The 18,107-nt window shown below is 42.6% G+C and overlaps 1 protein-coding gene across 1 annotated transcript; it reads right to left on the reverse strand.

Moving 5' to 3' along the window:
• Positions 1–7,628: 7,628 nt before the first annotated feature.
• On the reverse strand, positions 7,629–8,321 carry LOC113838073 (GTPase ERas-like). Its single transcript, XM_027433856.2, has one exon. The coding sequence runs from the start codon at positions 8,319–8,321 to the stop codon at positions 7,629–7,631; it is 693 nt and encodes a 230-aa protein (XP_027289657.1).
• Positions 8,322–18,107: the final 9,786 nt, after the last annotated feature.

The following is an 18,107-nucleotide window of genomic DNA, read 5'->3' on the forward strand; positions in this document are numbered from 1 at the left end:
TTTAGCAGAAAAAGCTTTGGAAAAATTGTAGGGCCATAGCCAGTCTTAGCATTGAACAGTACCAGTTCCAGGTACTGATGGGTAACCGACACTATGTGACTGCACACTGTGCAGTGCCTAATGTGGTCACAATGACTAACATGGAAGGGGAGGAGCCTTGGGTAGGGAAACCCCACAGAAGCCATGGGGCAGAAACCTCACTTGGTCTGGGAGACTGAAGGGGAGAAATGAAACCCCCAGGTGGCCTCCTTGCAATGGGAGTCGATGGTTCCAGAAATACTCTGTGGCAAGTAATGTTCACAGGTGTTTCTTGGCAAGGGGATGGGAGGGAAAGGTGAAAGGTTATCCATGCGCCGATGCAGCAAGGAAATAGATCTTGCCAAAGGTCACGACCAACCCATGTGTTCGGATTCAAAACTCCTGACTCCAGTTAAAGCCAAACTAAGTGGAGTCAGAACTAGATTGATAACATGAAAAATGTACTCATGCGATGTGCCAGGCATTGGTGGTGCAGGCCTTTAATCCTAACACTCAGGAGGTAGAAGCAGGCAGATCTCTGTGAGTTTGAGGCCAGCCTGGTCTACAGAGAAAGTGCCAGGATGGGCTCCAAAACTCACAGAGAAACCCTGTCTCAAAAATCAAATCAACAAACAAAAAAAGAGAGTACTCACGCAACAAAGCCAGTGACCAGTTTTATGCTGGATGCCTGGTCATCTGTTCAGCCAGGCACGAGGGGAAAAAGAGGGTTGAGTGAGTGAGCCGCTCCTTCACTCTTAAACCCTTGTTACCTCACTCTGACCACGTGACCACGCCCAAGTGGGCATGGACAGGGCACCTGTAACAACCCCAAGAGGGGTGGTCAGCATTTCCCCCTACAATAAAGTGTGTGTTCTTTTACGTGTTTGGAGACTACTGACATGTGAAAAGGCTTTACCACATTGATTACATTCATAGGATATCTGTCTAGGATGTGTTTTCTGATGTATTTGTAAAACACTGTTCTGTGAAAAGGCTCTACCACATTGGTTACATACATAAGGTCTCATTCCATTTTGAGTTCCTTTATGACTTTTAAGCACTCCATGACTTGAGAAACTTTTACCCCACTGATTACATTTGTTGGTATTCTCTCCAGTAAGTGTGCCTTTATGGATTTGGAGACATCTGTGACATGCAAAGACGTCATCATATTGAAGACTTTCATATGGTTTCTCTCCAGTATGAATATTTTCATGTCTTTGAAGACGCCTGTAACACACAAAGGTTTTAACACATTGGGTACATTCACAGAGTTTCTCTTCTGCATGGCTTCTTTCCTATCTGCAAAGATAATTGGCACAGGTAAAAGCTTTACCACATGCACCATGCTGATGAAATTTAGTATCTGTATTAATTAATTTTATAAATTGGACTAATTATAAAGAGGAAACTGATCTTAAGTTTGGTGCTATCGATGCTTCCCTTCATTAGTGGTTGTTTTGTTGTCTCTTAAAATAAATGTCAAGTAAGAGACTTTATTTCAGAGCTCACGTTTATAACATCTTACTATATGAGATTTTTCACATTTGAAAAGAACTTCATGAATTCAGACTTTGCCATACAAGTGGCATTCATAGATTTTTCCGTACTGTCAGTCATACTACATTGGCATAATGTACCAGGACAAATTGAAGTATTCATACATTCCAATATTCAAAGGGCTTTTCGGCATTGGGCATTTTTGGTATGTTTCTAATGGAATTGGAAAAGCAGTTAATTGTAAGCCTATATCACATTCAAATATATTCACACTGGAGACTACTAAATGTTTTTCATATCTTCTAACTGTTGAGAAAGAGACACAGAGAGAGGTACATTGCTTCTTTTCATATTCTATGCTTACTTGGCTTTTATTTATAGTGACATGATATTCTTTATTTTCTTCTTGGATTTTGGAGACAGGTTTCCCAGTGTAGCTTGGTGTCCTGTTCTGCAACTCAGTTTGTAAACCAGGCTGGCCTCCAACTCAGAGAGATCCACCTGCCTCTGCCTCCCAAGTGCTGGGATTAAAGGGAGATTGTGACTGGTTCAAGACATTGTCCACAATCTTCCCTGAATGTCTACTAATTTAGGGCTATGGCACCAGCAACTGTTAGCTAAGGTATTTAAAACTCCATTTTTCCTATTCTCTTTTTATTTTGTAAATTATCTTTATATTAGAAAGAATCTAATTTTATATATCAATCAAAATTCTCTCTCAGTCCCATCCTCCCATACCCCTCAATGCCCCCATTCCCATTCCATCTCTGCTGCCCAGGAAGGGTGGTGCCTTCCATGAGGGATTATCAAATCTGTCAAGTGATTTGGGGCTGGACCTAGGTCCTCCCATATGTGTCTAGGCTCAGAGAGTATCCCTCCATGGGGAATGGTCTCCCAAATTTCATTCGAGAACTATGGATAAATAATGATCCACTACCAGAAGCCCATGGACTGTCCAGGACTCCTAACTGACACCCACATTTATGGGGCCTGTTTTGGGTCCAATCCTGGTTTGCAGCTGTCATTCTGGGGAACATGAGCTCCCACTTGCTCAGGTCAGCTGTTTCTGTGGGTTTCCCTAGCATGGTCTTGACCTCTTTGCTCATCACTCCTCCCTCTCTGCAACTGGAATCAGCATTCAGGTCAGTGTTTAGCGGTGGGTGTCTGCTTCTGCTTCCATCTGCTGCTGAATGAAGGCTCTAGGATGGAATTTTAGGTAGTCATCAATCTCATTATAGGGGAAGGGCATTTAAGGTAGCCTCTCCACAATCGCTTAATATCTCACTTGCTTTCATCCCTGTAGATCATGGGATATTTTCCTAGTGCCAGATTTCTCTTTAATCCTATACTGTCTCCCTCTATTATGGTATCTCTTACCTTGCTCTCCTCTATTCTTGCCCTGACTCAATCTTCCAGCTCTCTCCTGTCATACTCCCCCCTCCTCTTCTCCCCTTCTCTTTCTCCTACCTCTCTCTTCCCAACCCCATGTTTCCAATTCTCTCAGGGTCATGCCATCTTATGCAGATTTTCTATTCTGCTTGAAATAGTATAACTACAGCAATTTTGTTTCATGAAAACATCAGTCCTTTATCCAGATCATTGATTGCCCTTGACTGTGGGTCCCCAACCTATTGACAGTCAGGCATTTTTATCAATCATCTGAAATTGATTACAAGACTCCATCCAGCTAAGTTTTACAGCTGATGAGCAAGAATTTGCTCATGTTCCTTTCTTCTCACACCCCTTTCTGCACTGTGCCTATACCACCTTCAAAGTGGTAAATGAACTTAAGTTTTTTCATATACCTCTCTTCATTTGCAGTCCCTGATACAATTCAGAAGGATTGGTCAACATTCATTAAATGGGCTATATGTCCTTCTAAATAACAAGTCAACACCCTGCCTTGTAGGAATTGCAGCAGTGTCTTCCCAGCACTGGGTAGCAGCAGCAGAATTAGCTGTGTTCAAGGCAATTCTCAACTACATAGCCTAGGGGCACACCTGAGCTCAATACTGGAACCCACAAATCTGGTCTTTCTTCATTCACATGACATGAATGAATACATCCTGGTAATTTAAAGAAGAAAATCCTGAATCTAGCTGTCTTAGTTGGGATTAATAGTGCTATGAATAAACATCATGACCCCCAGAACACTTATAAGAAAACCCTTAATTCGTGGAGCTCACTTACAGATTTGCAGGTTCAGTCAATATCATCAGAAAGGGGAGCATGGTGTGAAGGAAAATGTGGCTCTGGTGACATCTTGATAGGCCTTAAAGTCCACTGTCTTCCAACTATGAGAAATATTGTTTCTCCTTATCATTGAGTCTGTTATACCTCATCCAAAGACCTGGGAAGAATTCTGGCTTATTCTGCAGATGGTGAAACCCAGGTTCACAGAGATGAGTAGATTTTGAAGATAGTTAAGGGCAACTCCTCATGTTCCTCATCCCATCATTCTAATGCCTCACTAAGAGAAGTGGATGCCACCTAAGCCAGGCAGGGTGGCAGAGGCCTGTAATTGTGGTCCTCAGAAAGTGGAGGCAGGAATTTCATGATTTCTTTTCTTTATAAATATTTTTATTGAAAATTTTTTATTTATTATGTATACAACATTCTGCTTCCATGTATATCTGCACACCAGAAGAGGGCACCAGATCTCATAACGCATGGTTGTGAGCCACCATGTGGCTGCTGGGAATTGAACTCAGGACCTCTGGAAGAGCAGCCAGTTGCTCTTAACCTCTGAGCCATCTCTCCAGCCCAAATGTCAGGATTTCATAGTCATCCAAGATGTAAATGGTACATGTTGGGTTGAGGGGGCAGAACAAATGGAGACTGTGACTGGTTCAGGACAGTGTCAGTAAATTTCCTTGAAGTCCCAGTACTTCAGGGCTATGGCACCAGCAATTGATAGTCAGTTATTTTCCACCCCATTTTTTCTATTCTTGATAATGTTTTCCATTCTTGATAATGTTTTCTGACTAAGGCAGTCCAGATCACTTTGTGGCCAGACTCTTGTTGCTCATTAAAGAGTGTTATTCTACAGTTGGGAGAATTAACCTTCGGCAGGTATGAGTTCCCTAATTGCATATCCAATACCATGTGTTCAGATCTCAAAATTTGGGTGTTGGGATCTGAAATATGGTCAACCCCAAGAAGAATATGTGCTGAGACACCTGCCAATACATGCAGCAATTTGTAGGTGAAATATAAAGACTTTTGGAGTTTAAAAACAAGAATAAAAGAGCTTACATAACTAAAGAAGTACATAATCATTGGAAACTTGGTGCATCAATGTTAAGATACCAAATCAGGTAATTTTTGTTTGTTTTTCAAGACAGGGTTTCTCTGTGGCTTTTAAGGGCATCCGGGTGGATCATGCTGGTCTCACATCACAGAGATCCTCCTGCATCTGCCTCCCAAGTGCTGGGATTAAAGATGTGCGATACCAACACCTGTCTCCATATAAGTTAAAATTTTAACATGAATTGAATAAAATCCAAAGAAAATTCCCAATACCTCATAACAATATATCTGATTCCAAACCAATATGCAAATTGGAAACACAGAATTCTCAAGAGGATTTCAAAAAATAGTATATTTATTGACAAAGAATGATTTCTAAATTCACAAAAATATCTACAGCAGTGGAGAAGGTATACAATATTGGAAAAGCATAAGGGGGATGGAGAGGAAAAGCCAAGAACAAAGGCAGGAAAATGTAATCAACTTTTCATCAAAAGTCCAAAGGGAACTCAAGGAGGTAATCTGAGATCTTGACAATGTTAACCAGATACCCATGATTCTATGTGTTTAAAAATTAACTAACCAGACTGCACAAATCCCCCCAAATTATCTCAAAAGAACTTAATCTGTTCTGCTTCTGACCCTCAAGCTATCGATATTTCTTCCAGAGAGGTCCCATGGTCTAGCTACAAATGGGGACAATATCTTGCTATTTTTCTGCAAACTCTCATATACCCTTGAGGTTTGAGGAAAATTCAGCTTGGTGCCCACACAGAAAATACCATAGAAGTATAATTTAATGTCTACTTCCTGCCACATGTATATTGACACCACATGGGGAATCTGCCCTATCTGTCTACACAACACCATGCACACCTGAGAAACTTCTGCAGATCAGAAATTCCTTTTGTTCCCTGGAACTCAACTTCCCCAAATCACATCATTGTAGCTGGTGGTAGCAGAACTTTAAACTATTAATTAAAAGAAGAAAAGATACTTATCCAGGAAAGTGTGATCTTGAAAAATGTTATCCAACTACCTATGAATCTAGGTGCATAGAGATTAAATAAACACAGACTTCAAAACTCCAATGAAATTAACTCAAAGTGAAGCTTAAACTGTTGTTTCTGACCCTCCAGCTACTGATATTTCTTCTAAAGTCAGAAGCCCCAGGTACAAGAGCTCTCTCTAAAAAGGAGATTTCTTGCTATGGCTCTGCAGCACTTTGTGCCTCTTGTGGTTTCATGTAAACCCAGCCCATTGATGCCCAATGTCAAAACAACATGGAAGAATAAATTAATATCTTCTTCTGGCCACATGGATTAGGGACCAAGATGTCGAAGCTGCCTAAACTTCCTGCCCACAACATGCATACCTGAGAAATCTCTAAAGAACCTTCTATGTCACCTGCAACTAAATTCTACTGAATCAGACTATTGTAGTTGGTGTAGTAGAAACTAAATAACATTCTAATCATGTATGGAGAAAATACAATCGATTTCACTATCTTTCTACCATTTTGTTAACTATTTGTTATTTTTAAGGCAAACCTGAAAGTGGAATGCACTATACAGGAATTCTATTAATGAGACTGTCGGTTTTCCAAACAGTGTTCCCACTGCACACCAAACAAAGTGCCTGTGTGTGCACACTGGACAGTGATATTACAAGCATCATATCCTCCATTGCCAGGGCTGCAGATTCTCACTATAGCCAAGAAATCTATACACAGGGAGGCCCAGGGACCAGAACAACTGCCACAGTTACGACATGGCCAAAAACAAACACAGTCTGTCTCATGGTCCATGCAATTCTCAGCAAATATGACAGCTCTGCAGACCTGCTCTGAACAACCTACACTCACCATAGTATTGCCTGTTTCTTCTTCACAATTCCCTAGAGCAGAAGGAGTGGAGAATCCTGGAAAGAAACTGCAAACTACCTGCCACCTGATTGCTAAGCTTTACCACAGTCCATCATTGGCTGGACCACCTAGCTGGGCCTAGAATATTAGTAGGCTCCTACTAGGTGATCAGAGATCCAATGACCCAGATAGCACAGGCCTTCCAGATCTGCTCTTCCAGCCCAGAAAACAATCACCTAGACAAGAAAGTTTGTATTGTATTAGACATTCTTCCACTTTCCTGGAACACATCCTGCTCCTCATGCAGAGCACAGGGTCCTCTCTGTGCACATTCTGTCATACACTCAATGTACAGTGTCACCAACCCTTAATGTCATTGCTGAGAAATACGGCTGCCAAATGTATGTCACATTCAAACAGTAACTGTTGTTACAGTGTAACTGATGTTGAAGAAAAACAGATCATGAATTAGAAAACAGTGAGCAGTTATGGTAGGGCTCTGGGACAGAAAATTGAATGAGGATAAGTTGTAGATATGATAGAAAAAATTACTTTGAAAACTTGAAAAGAGCTTTATGGCTATGTGCTCCAGAAAAGAGTAGGGATTTATCTTGGAACACATCAAGGATTTCTCAAACCTTTTCTCTCATACTTACATCTAAACCCAGAAATATAATTATCCTCTTAGGCAGGACACAACATTTTACCCAGATTTTTTTTCATTTAGCTTTGTAACTATAGAAATTTTCTTTCAAGATAAAGTCTGTCCTTTATCCAGTTTCTTTTTTTTTTCAGTATGAACAACATTTTTCAATTTTGCATAGAGCTTCATAGAGATCGGCCAATGCTGGAAACCCCATTGTTACCAACTCCTCACCAAATGAGAATAAAAAGGTGTCCATGGCAACTTATTTGGTGGGGGAGGGGACTCTTATGCCAAGGGAATTGTCATCTTGACATGACATGAGAGAAGGGACAATTTGCTTGACTAAGATCTTCAGGCTACAGAGCAGCCACAGCTACACATGGCTTTGTGTTGTCGGGTCTTCTCCATGCTTGACTCAACCACAGACTCCTGGGCCCTCTGAATCTCATGGACAAGCAGAGCAAATGCTTCCTCTACACCTTGCCGTGTCTTGGCTGAGGTCTTGATGAAGGGGACTCCCCACTTATGAGTTAGGATAGCTGCATCAGTGTGAGCATCTCCAGCTCTTGTCACTAGGTCACATTTATTGCCCACAAGTACCAGGGGCAAGGGCTGCTTCTGTTGCAGTCTCCAGGTAGACCATATCTGCTGCAGCTGGTCCAGAGATGAGGGGTCATCAAGAGCAAAGACACCCAGCACACCATCACCAGCTGCTAAGCACTGGTCTCGCAAGTCCCTGTAGATATCCTGCCCTGCTGTGTCCAGCACATTCAGAATGTAGCCACTATTGTCTAGGGCCACCTCCTTCCAGTAGGAATCCTGGATAGTGGGGTCATGTTCTTCCACGAAGCATTGGTGGGTCATCTGGATAGTGAGAGCACTTTTACCAACACCACTTGCACCTAACACTACTATCCTGTATTTAGGAAGCTTTCTGCCAGAATCTTTGCATTTTGCCCAACCATCATTGCTTTCCTTTGGGTATCTGGTGCACTGTGTGTTAAGGCGCAGGTCCAAGATGCTAGACTTTGTTGGCAATGCCATTTCCCAACAGTCAGTTCAAGGAAGAGATGTAAACAACTGGCAATGTATCCCTGGTTAGGGGGTCTGCTGAATGGATGCACGTGGCTCTTTATCCAGTTTCTTGATTGCTCTCATCTGTAGACCCCAAGAAATTCACAATTAGGAAAACCATGGATCATCTAGAATTGATTAACGAATTTCACATTTGCTTATCTCAACTACTGTTGAAGGAGGAAATCTCAACCTCCATCCTGCCTCTCCCTTTCTGCACTGTGACTCCACCAGTTTCAAAGTTGGTCAATGAACTCAATTCTTGCACACGTCCATCTTTATCTATAAGTCCCCAGTAAAAATCAGAAAGCCTGGAGTTCATGGATTAACTGGTTTATTTTTCCTTCTCACAGAGTAGTAAAGGCCCAGACTGGAAGGAGCTGCAGGATTGTCTTCCCAGCCCTGGCCACGAGAAGCATGATTAGGTATCCAATGAAATCTCAGTGACACAGCATGAGGCAAGCCTGGGCTACAGATACTTTGCTCTACACAGAAATCAATAATATAGGATCACTGGAGAGAAAAGCAATGAAACTACTAAAAACCTAGAAACATTGGAGAACAGGAATAAATAGTGATAAAAGCAGCAATACACTTAAAGAAAACATTTAAAAAGATAGCAGTAAGTGTTTTTTAATGAAAATAATGTATTTTTAATATTTCAAAAACATAGGCTGGGCAGTGGTGGCCCACAACTTTAATCCCAGCACTCAGGAGGCTGGAACTTTGTCAAGCAGCAATGTCCACGTTGTGGTCCATGCCATTTTTTATCAACATAGCTTCTCATGCTATCTATCTATCTATCTATCTATCTATCTATCTATCTATCTCTATCTATTTATCTCTCTATATATCTATAGATACATAAATAATTAATATTTTTAATTCCATGCTTCTTTATGTCCCCATTGGACACTTCCTCTGCAAAGGGGGATTATTCAGAGAAGCTATACAATATCACGACAAGGAAATTTATTAAAAAAAAACCTTTCTATTATTTCTGAGTGTGTGTAAAGTGATTGCATGTTTTTGGACCATGACAGTTATGTGGAGACCAGCAGTCTACTTCATGGAGTGTATTTGGCTGCAACTCATGAAACAGTAGACCCACAATTTTTTTTTTTTTTTTAGTTTTTGAGGTAGGGTTTCTCTGTATTGCTTTGAAGGTTGTCCTGGAACTTGCTCTGTAGACCAGGCTGGCCTTGAATTCACAGAGATCCACCTACATCAACCTCCCGAGTGCTGGGATTAAAGGTGTGTGCCAGCATTGTGTGGTGACCCATAAAATTCTAATTTCCCTGGGAATCTCTGTGGGTAAAGACTTTAGTCTTCCAAATGAGAATGTCTCCATTGTAGAAAGATTTACTTCTCACTTGACATCCTCACAGGCGAAACAGGAACTGAGAATGTGGGAATGGTTTAGAGATGAGGAAAATCCATTTTTTGCCTTCATTAGAAAATTTAATTTTGCATTTTTCCTTCAGTCTAAGCTTGTTAGAACCCAAGGAATGGATTTACTGTGAATTTTCTTTATCATTCCTAATTACTCAAACTGAACAAATATATTTTAAATTCTTTTCAATTTTGTCTTTATGCCTTTCATATTATTTTTTCTCTTGCTCTTAAGAGAGTTATTACTGTGACTCCCTGTCTTACCAACAAATCACACTATAGACCTTGCTATGCTTGGACATCAGAGATATCTGTCCATCTTGACTACAGAGTACCTGCATTATAGTTGGACATGCCATGAGATAAATTTCTTCATTTGAGTGGCTTGATGAGTTTCTTCATTTGATTTGTTGAGGATGAGTGACTGAGCCTTGCTTGTTAGGGGAGCCAGAACACAGGCTCTGGTTATAACTCCAGTAACTGAAGAAGGTACTCCTGAAATGCAGCCTTTCTGCCTTAAAGTCCACTGTATTTCAACTATGAGAAATTATTTTTCCTTATCATTGAATCTGTTGTAAATCATCAAAGGACTTTGGAAGAGTTGTGCCTTATTGTGTAGGTGGTGAAAAACCAGGCTCACAAAGATAATTCAATTTTCATTGTACTTAAGTACAACTCCTCATATTACTCATCCCATCTTTCTAATGCCTCACTAAGTGAAGTTGAAGCCACCTGAGCCAGGCATGGTGTCAGAGGACTGTAATCATGGTCCTCAGAATGTGGAGGTAGGAATTTCAGGATTTCAAAGTCATACATGATGAAAATGGTCAATGACATATGTTGGGAGAATGACAGTACAAAGGGAGCCTGTGACTGTTTCAGGACAGTGTCCATAATCTGCCCAGAAGCTCCAGTACTTTAGGGCTATGGCACCAACAATTGTTAAGCTAAGGTATTTACCGCCCCATCTTTCCTATTTCTTATTTAATTTCATGAATGTTATTTAAATTAAACACAGTCTTATTTGATATATCCATCTCAGTTCCCTCTCCCTCCCATCCTCCCATGCCACCCACACCCACCACCCATCCCATCCCCCATCCACTCCCCAAAGAGTGTGAGACCTGCTATAAGGGATTATCCAAATCTGTCAAGTCATTTTTCACCGGGGCTAGGGCCCCATCATGTGTCTAGGCTTATTGAGTATCCCTCTATGTGGAATGGGTTCCCAAACATTCTTATAATAGGGATAAATACACATCTTCTACCAGAGGCCCCATAGACTGCCCAGGAGTGGTAGCTGACACCCACATATAGGGACTCTGGGGTCCATGAGATCCCCCTTGTTCAGGTCAGCTGTTTGGGTGAGTTTCTCCAGGTTAGTCTTGGCCCCTATGCTCATCACTCCTCCCTGTCTGCAACTGGATTACAGCTCTGTGTTAACTGTGGGTGTCTGCTGCTGCTTCCATCAGCTACTGGGTGAAAGCTCTAGGATGGCATTTAAGGTAGTCATCAATCTCATTGAAGGGGAAGGACATTTAAGGTATTCTCTTCATTGTTTCTTAGATTCTCAGCTGGGGTTATCCTTATGGATTTACCCTAGTGCCAGATTTCTCTTTAAACCTATAATGGCTCCCTCTATTTTGGTGTCTCTTAACTTGCTCTCCTCTGTGCTTCCCCTGGCTCCATCTTCCTAGTACCTCATGTCCTCCTCTGCTCCCCTTCTCTTTCTCCTAGCTCCCTCTCCCCTCCCCACATGCTCACAATTAGTTCCTGAGCTCCTGTACCTTTCAACTTATCTGGGGTACAATGGCCAGTTTTTTAAGGGTGGAGTCTGAACTGAGGTGAATCCTGTTTAAGGCCTGGCCTTGACACCCAGAGGGTGTTGTGTGGAATGGTGCTACAAAACACAGTCTGGAGGCAACCCAGTCTCTCTTCACCTACACCTGCCTGTTATGGTAGAAGCTTCACCCAACTTGCCTTCTCCACCTCCTCAAGGAACAGATGCCTGAGGTCTACAGGATGGCAGGTAAGGGAATACTTCTCCACCCATGCCTCCTGCTTAATGTTAGCTCACCTAAACCCTACTCACCACTCCACACATTTTACCCAGTAAGCAGGAAGAAGCCAGACTTAAACTGAAGCCCCTATACCCAGGGAGTCTGGGTTGTTTAGGCAGAAGCCCTACTGACTTCTATATCTATGCAAAAAGGCTGGAATGTTTTGTAACTCTATGCCACCCCCGTTCCCCTCCCCCTCAGCCCACCCCGCCCCCTGACCTCCAGGTGCCAAGTATGGGCAACACCTGGGGTCACCTCAGTCCAGACTCCACCCAGAAAAACACTTCTATTGTCAGCTCCACCCCAAGGGGGTTGGTAAAACCCCCGCCTCTGATTCACCTGGTTGGCCGCAAGCAGCAGAGGTGGGTTTGGAGATGAAAACAGCCAGGAAGCCAGTGACAAAAGGCTCGGGGGCATTGCGTTCTGAAGAGAGCCATATTCACCTGCCAGTCACTTGAGTTGGTTTCAAGATGATCTGAAATATATCTTAACACTTTCCCAAATGAGTTGGAATGGACAGAAGGGATTGGCTATTTTAGCAGAAAAAGCTTTGGAAAAATTGTAGGGCCATAGCCGGTCTTAGCATTGAACAGTACCGGTTCCGGGTACTGAAGGGTATCTGACACTATGTGACTGCACACTGTGCAGTGCCTAAGGTGGTCACAATGACTAACATGGAAGGGGAGGAGCCTTGGGTAGGGAAACCCACAGAAGCCATGGGGCAGAAACCTCACTTGGGCTGGGAGACTGAAGGGGAGAAATGAAACCCCCAGGTGGCTTCCTTGCAGTGGGACTGGATGGTGCCACAAATACTCTGTGGCAAGTAGAGTTCACAGGTGTCTCTCAGCAAGGGGCGTGGTAGGGAAAGGTGAAAGGTTACCCAGGCTCTAATGCAGCAAGGGTCTTGCCAAAGGTCACGACCCACCCGTGGGTTCAGATTCAAAACACCTGACTCTAGTTAAAGCTGATCAAAGTGGAGTCAGAACTAGATTGATAACAGATAGTTTAAGAAATTACTCATGTGATGTGCCAGGCATTGGTTGTGTAGGCCTTTAATCCTAACACTCGGGAGGTAGAGTCAGGCAGATCTCTGTGAGTTTGAAGCTACATGGAGAAACCCTGTCTCAAAAAACAAATGAACAAACAAAAAAAGAAAGTACTCACGCAACAAAGCCAGTGACCAGGTTTTCACTGGATGCCTGGTCATCCACTCAGCCAGGCGAGAGGTGAAATAGAGGATTGAGTGAGTGTCTCCCTCACTCTTAAACCCTTGTTACGTCACTCTGACCATGCCCAAGCAGCCATGGACAGGGCACCTGTGCAAACCCCAAGAGAGGTGGTCAGCATTTCCCCCTACAGTAATGTTTCTCTCCGGTATACATTCTTTTATGTATTTGGAGTTTACAGCATTTTGAAAAGGATTTACCACACTGACTACATACATAGGGTCTCTCTCCAGTGTGTGTTCTTTTACGTGTTTGAAGACTACTGACATGTGAAAAGGCTTTACCACATTGATAACATTCATAGGATATCTCTCTAGTATGTGTTTCTGATGTATGTGTAAATCACTGTTCTGTGAAAAGGCTCTACCACATTGGTTACATACATAAGGTCTCATTCCATTTTGTGTTCCTTTATGACTTTTAAGCATTCCATGACTTGAGAAACCTTTACCCCATTGATTTCATTTGTTGGTATTCTCTCCAGTAAGTGTGCCTTTATGGATTTGGAGACATCTGTGACATGCAAAGACGTCATCATATTGAAGACTTTCATATGGTTTCTCTCCAGTATTAATATTTTCATGTCTTTGAAGTTGCCTGCAACACAAAGTTTTTGACACATTGGGTACATTCACAGAGTTTCTCTTCCGCATGGCTTCTTTCCTATCTGCAAAGATAATTGGCACAGGTAAAAGCTTTACCGCATGCACTATACTGATGAAGCTTAGGATCTGTACTAATAAATTTTATAAATTGGACTTATTGTCCAGATTTCTACTAGAAGGAGGTGGCCCTGGACAATGGTGGCTACATTCTGAATGTGCTGGACACAGCAGGGCAGGATATCCTCAGGGCCATGGGTGACCAGTGCTTAGCAGCTGGTGATGGTGTGCTGGGTGTTTTTGCTCTTGATGACCCCTCATGTCTGGACAGCTGCAGCAGATATGGTCCTCCTGGAGCCTGTATCAGAAGCATTGATTGCCCCTGGTACTTGTGGGCAACAAGTGTGACCTAGTGACTACTGCTGGAGAGGCTCACACCGATGCAGCTATCCTGACTCATAAGTGGGGAGCCCCCTTCATCAAGACCTCAGCTAAGACAAGGCAAGGTGTAGAGGAAGCCTTTGCTCTGTTGTCCATGAGATTCAGAGGCCCCAGGAGGATGTACCTGAGGCAAGCAGTGAGAACACCTGACACCAAAAAGCTGTGTGTAGGGCTGGAGAGATGTCTCAGAGGTTAAGAGCACTGACTGCTCTTCCAGAGGTCCTGAGTTCAATTCCCAACAACCACATTTTGACTCACAACCATCCATTCTGAGACCTGGTGCCCTCTTCTGTTGTGCAGATATACATGGAAGCAGAATGTTGTATGCATAATAAATAAATAAAATCTTTTTAAAAAAAGCTGTGTGTAGCTGTGGCTGCTCTGTAGCCTGAGATATTAGTCAAGCAAATTGTCCCTTCTCTCATGTCATGTCAAGATGACAATTCCCTTGGCATAAGAGTCCCCTGCCCCACCAAATAAGTTGCCATGGACACCTTTTTATTCTCATTTGGTGAGTAGTTAGGTGGTAACAATGGGGTGTCCAGAATTTGCTGTGATCTACGAAGCTCTATGCAAAATTGATTAAATGTTGTTCATACTTAAAAATGAAAAAGAAACTGGATAAGGACAGACTTTATCTTGAAAACAAATTGCTGTAATGACAAAAGCTAAACAAAAATAGATCTTGGTAAACTTATAGGCCCTGCCTAAGAGGACAATTCTTTTTCTGGGTTTAGATGTAAGTCTGAGAGAAAAGGTTTGAGAAATCCATGTTCTCTTTCCTGTCTCCAAGCCCCCTATCATGACTCCTCATTGTTTTCTATTTCATGGCCTGTTTTTCTTAAACAACTCTTACAGGGTAACAACAGTTAATGTTTGAATGTGGCATACAGTTGGCTGCAGTATTTCCCAGCTATGAGGAGAAGGATTGGTGGACTGCACATGGAGTGTATAATGGAATGTGCACAAAATCACCATGTGCTTTGCATGAGGTGCAGGATGTGTTCCAGGAGAGTAGAAGAATGTCTAATAAATACAAGCTTTCTTGCCTAGGTGCTTGTGTGCTGGGCTGGAAGAGCTGAGCTGGAAGGACTGTGCTATCTGTGTCATTTGAACTCTGATCACCTGGAAGGTGGCTGCTAATATTCTAGGCCTATCTGCGTGGTCCTGGCCCATGAGGGACCCTGGGAAGGTTTAACAATCAGGTGTACTGGTGGTGGTAGCTTGAAGTTTCTTTCCAGGATTCCCCTCTCCTTTTGCCCTAGGGAGTTTTAAGGAAGAACACAATGTATATCATGGTGACGGTAGGGTGTTCAGAGCAAGTCTGTATGGCTCTCATTTCTGCTGGAATTTGTATGTACCATAAAACAGACTGTGGTTCTCTTGGTCGACATGGTGAACTTGGAAGTTGTCCTTGTCCTCTGAGCCTCCCTGTATTTGGATTTCCTGGATAGAAGGAGACTCGGCAGTCCTGGCATGGGAGGATATGATGCCTCTAAAATCACTGTCTAGTGTGCACACACAGGTACCCTGCATTTGGTTTGCAGTGAGAACACAGATTGGAAAACAGACAGTGTGGTTTCTATAGTTTCTCAATATTGCATTCCACTTTCAGCTTTTTGTCATAAATATTACAAGTAATTTAGAAAACGGTAGAAATATGGTGACATTGATTGTCTTTCAGCAATACATAATTAGAATGATTTCTAATTTCTGCTACCCCCAGCCACAATAGTGTGATGTGGTGCTTTTTAATTCCAGGGGACATAAGGGACAGACCCCTTTCTCTCCTTTGAAAAACAGGGGGGAAGTTGCAGTCTGGTGGAGGACAGTACCCTCTGGCTCCTTGAATGCCCCTGGACCAGCAAGGGCTGCCAGCCTCCTGATGGAGGCTCCTGGGCCTACATAAAAGCCTGTGAATGGCAGGCACTCAGAGCCTGCTGGTCCAGGAGCTTGGTGCAGAAGCTGGCTTCTAGAAGGACTTGCCCTGCCCCATCCTCCCTGCAGGGTGACAGTGGCCTACAGCATGCCTTCTGGGAGCAAGCATCCTCCACATAGGCCTCTGTTAGTGGTGGGTTCAAGGATGACAAATCCTTGGGAGAAAGATGCCTATGGGGCACACACTGGCCTAGCCAAGGGGTGGGTGCCTCCAAATCTAAGTATGCCACTCTGGCCCTGCATTCCTGGGAAGCTGAAGTCCCAGCAGGTCTGTGGGCAGAAGGGGCTCAGAGGGTAGCAGCAGGCCTGTGATTGCTGGAGGGAGGGGCATCATCAGTGTTGCTCAGCCACCCAGGGAATGTTGCTCAGTGTTGCCTCTTCACCATTGCCCAGTAAGTGCAGAGAGCATGAATACAGCCTGGGTGGCACTTGCTTGCTCATGAGGCCTAAAGGGCATGAGTGAAAATTTGGAAACCTTGCTGCTCTTAGGAAAGCCATGGTCCCCCAAAGTTAACACTCACTGGCTCACTTGCCTGTCACAGCTCTCTCCAGTGCTAGCAGATGGGATTCCTGCACCCTGACTGAAAAGTTGCCCACTCCTAGCCAAACAGGCTTGGCTTTGTGCTGTAAAGTTACAGCCTATGGATGCTAGGTTACTGTTATGACACTGTAGCCAGACTTCCCTCCACCAGGGCTGCTCTGGTCATTCAGATTCAAGGGCTGGTTACAAATTGTTATTGGTTAGGATAATGAAAAATGTATTTCAAAACCACTGGTAGCCAAGGACAGTTTGTGCCCATCAGTGTTGTCTCCATTTCTTCCTAAGCCAATTATGTTAAATTATGCCATTCTGTATACTTTGGGAAGCTTTGACGTTTAAAGAAAATTCAAAGATATGTTATGTTTAAATATAATGGTTTTCCTTCCACAGGAAAAATATATGTGTGTTTTAGTTATCCAAACGTAACGAGTTACATTTATTTGTCATCATTTTAAAAAATTGGCACATACTATGGTTAACTAAAAAAAAAGCAGGGATTTAGGGTAAAGGTTTTTATGTCAACTAAAATATAATAATATATAAAAGTTGTATTAAGTTTTACTGTCAGGGGCCGGGAATGCAGTGCCTGCACTGTGTGTGATTCCTGCTAACAATTAAGATGGAGAAATAAGGTTAAAAAATGGATGGTATGTAGATGTGATGGCTATGTGAAGACTTGGTATGATCAGTCTGATGCAAGAAGACCAAATGTGTTAAAACATTAGATGTAGGAGATGTCAAATGGGGGTGCACATTTGGATGTCCACAGAATACACCAAAGCATCACAGAAGAGCACTGGAAAGAGCTTAAGGTGTTGAGAGTAGGATTCTGCTTCACTGAGCAATAAATAATAAAACAGGAGAGTTGTAAGGAGGTATGAATTTTTTTTAATTTTTATTTTATTTTATTAGTTCAAATTAGGAACAAGCTTGCTTCAGATGTCAATCTCTTCTCCCTCTTCCCCCCTCCCCCCAACATCCCACCTGCCCCTAGCCATCCCCCCTCCACTCCACAGGCAGGGCAAGGCCCTCAAAAGGGTTCCCCAAAGTTTACCACATCGTCATGGGCCAGGCCTAGGCCCTTCCCCATGTGTCCAGGTCAAGAGAGCAACCTTCATATGGGATGGGCTCTCAAAATCCCGTCTTTTTTTAAGACCTTACATATTTAATACAGTGCATTACCCCTGTGCAAATGGAAAAAAATTAAGTTCAACATTTCTAGAACAATATGGCTGTTAATTTTTGTACAATGCCAACTGAACGGAGTAAACTGGGATACTTTTTCCAAAGATGACAGCACAGCTAAAGTTTCCAAAAATTCATATAGATATAGATATAGATATAGATATAGATATAGATATAGATATAGATATATATCAGTATCAATAATGGTGGTGTGTTATGCATCAATAGCAGCAACAGCTTTTCCAGGTTCTGCAGTCATTTGAACAAAATTGTAGAGACATCCAGCACTCACCATTAAAAAAAAAAAGTAAAAAACAAAATCCCAGAAAAACAGCACAATTCTGTTACGCTTGAGGAACCTGGCACCATTT

This window comes from Cricetulus griseus, unplaced genomic scaffold, assembly GCF_003668045.3.
Source record: "Cricetulus griseus strain 17A/GY unplaced genomic scaffold, alternate assembly CriGri-PICRH-1.0 unplaced_scaffold_484, whole genome shotgun sequence".
NCBI classification, from domain to species: domain Eukaryota; kingdom Metazoa; phylum Chordata; class Mammalia; order Rodentia; family Cricetidae; genus Cricetulus; species Cricetulus griseus.

Bases quoted from the DNA above. Each gene is read 5' to 3' on its own strand.
- LOC113838073 (XM_027433856.2), bottom strand. From the start codon at position 8,321: ATGGCATTGCCAACAAAGTCTAGCATCTTGGACCTGCGCCTTAACACA.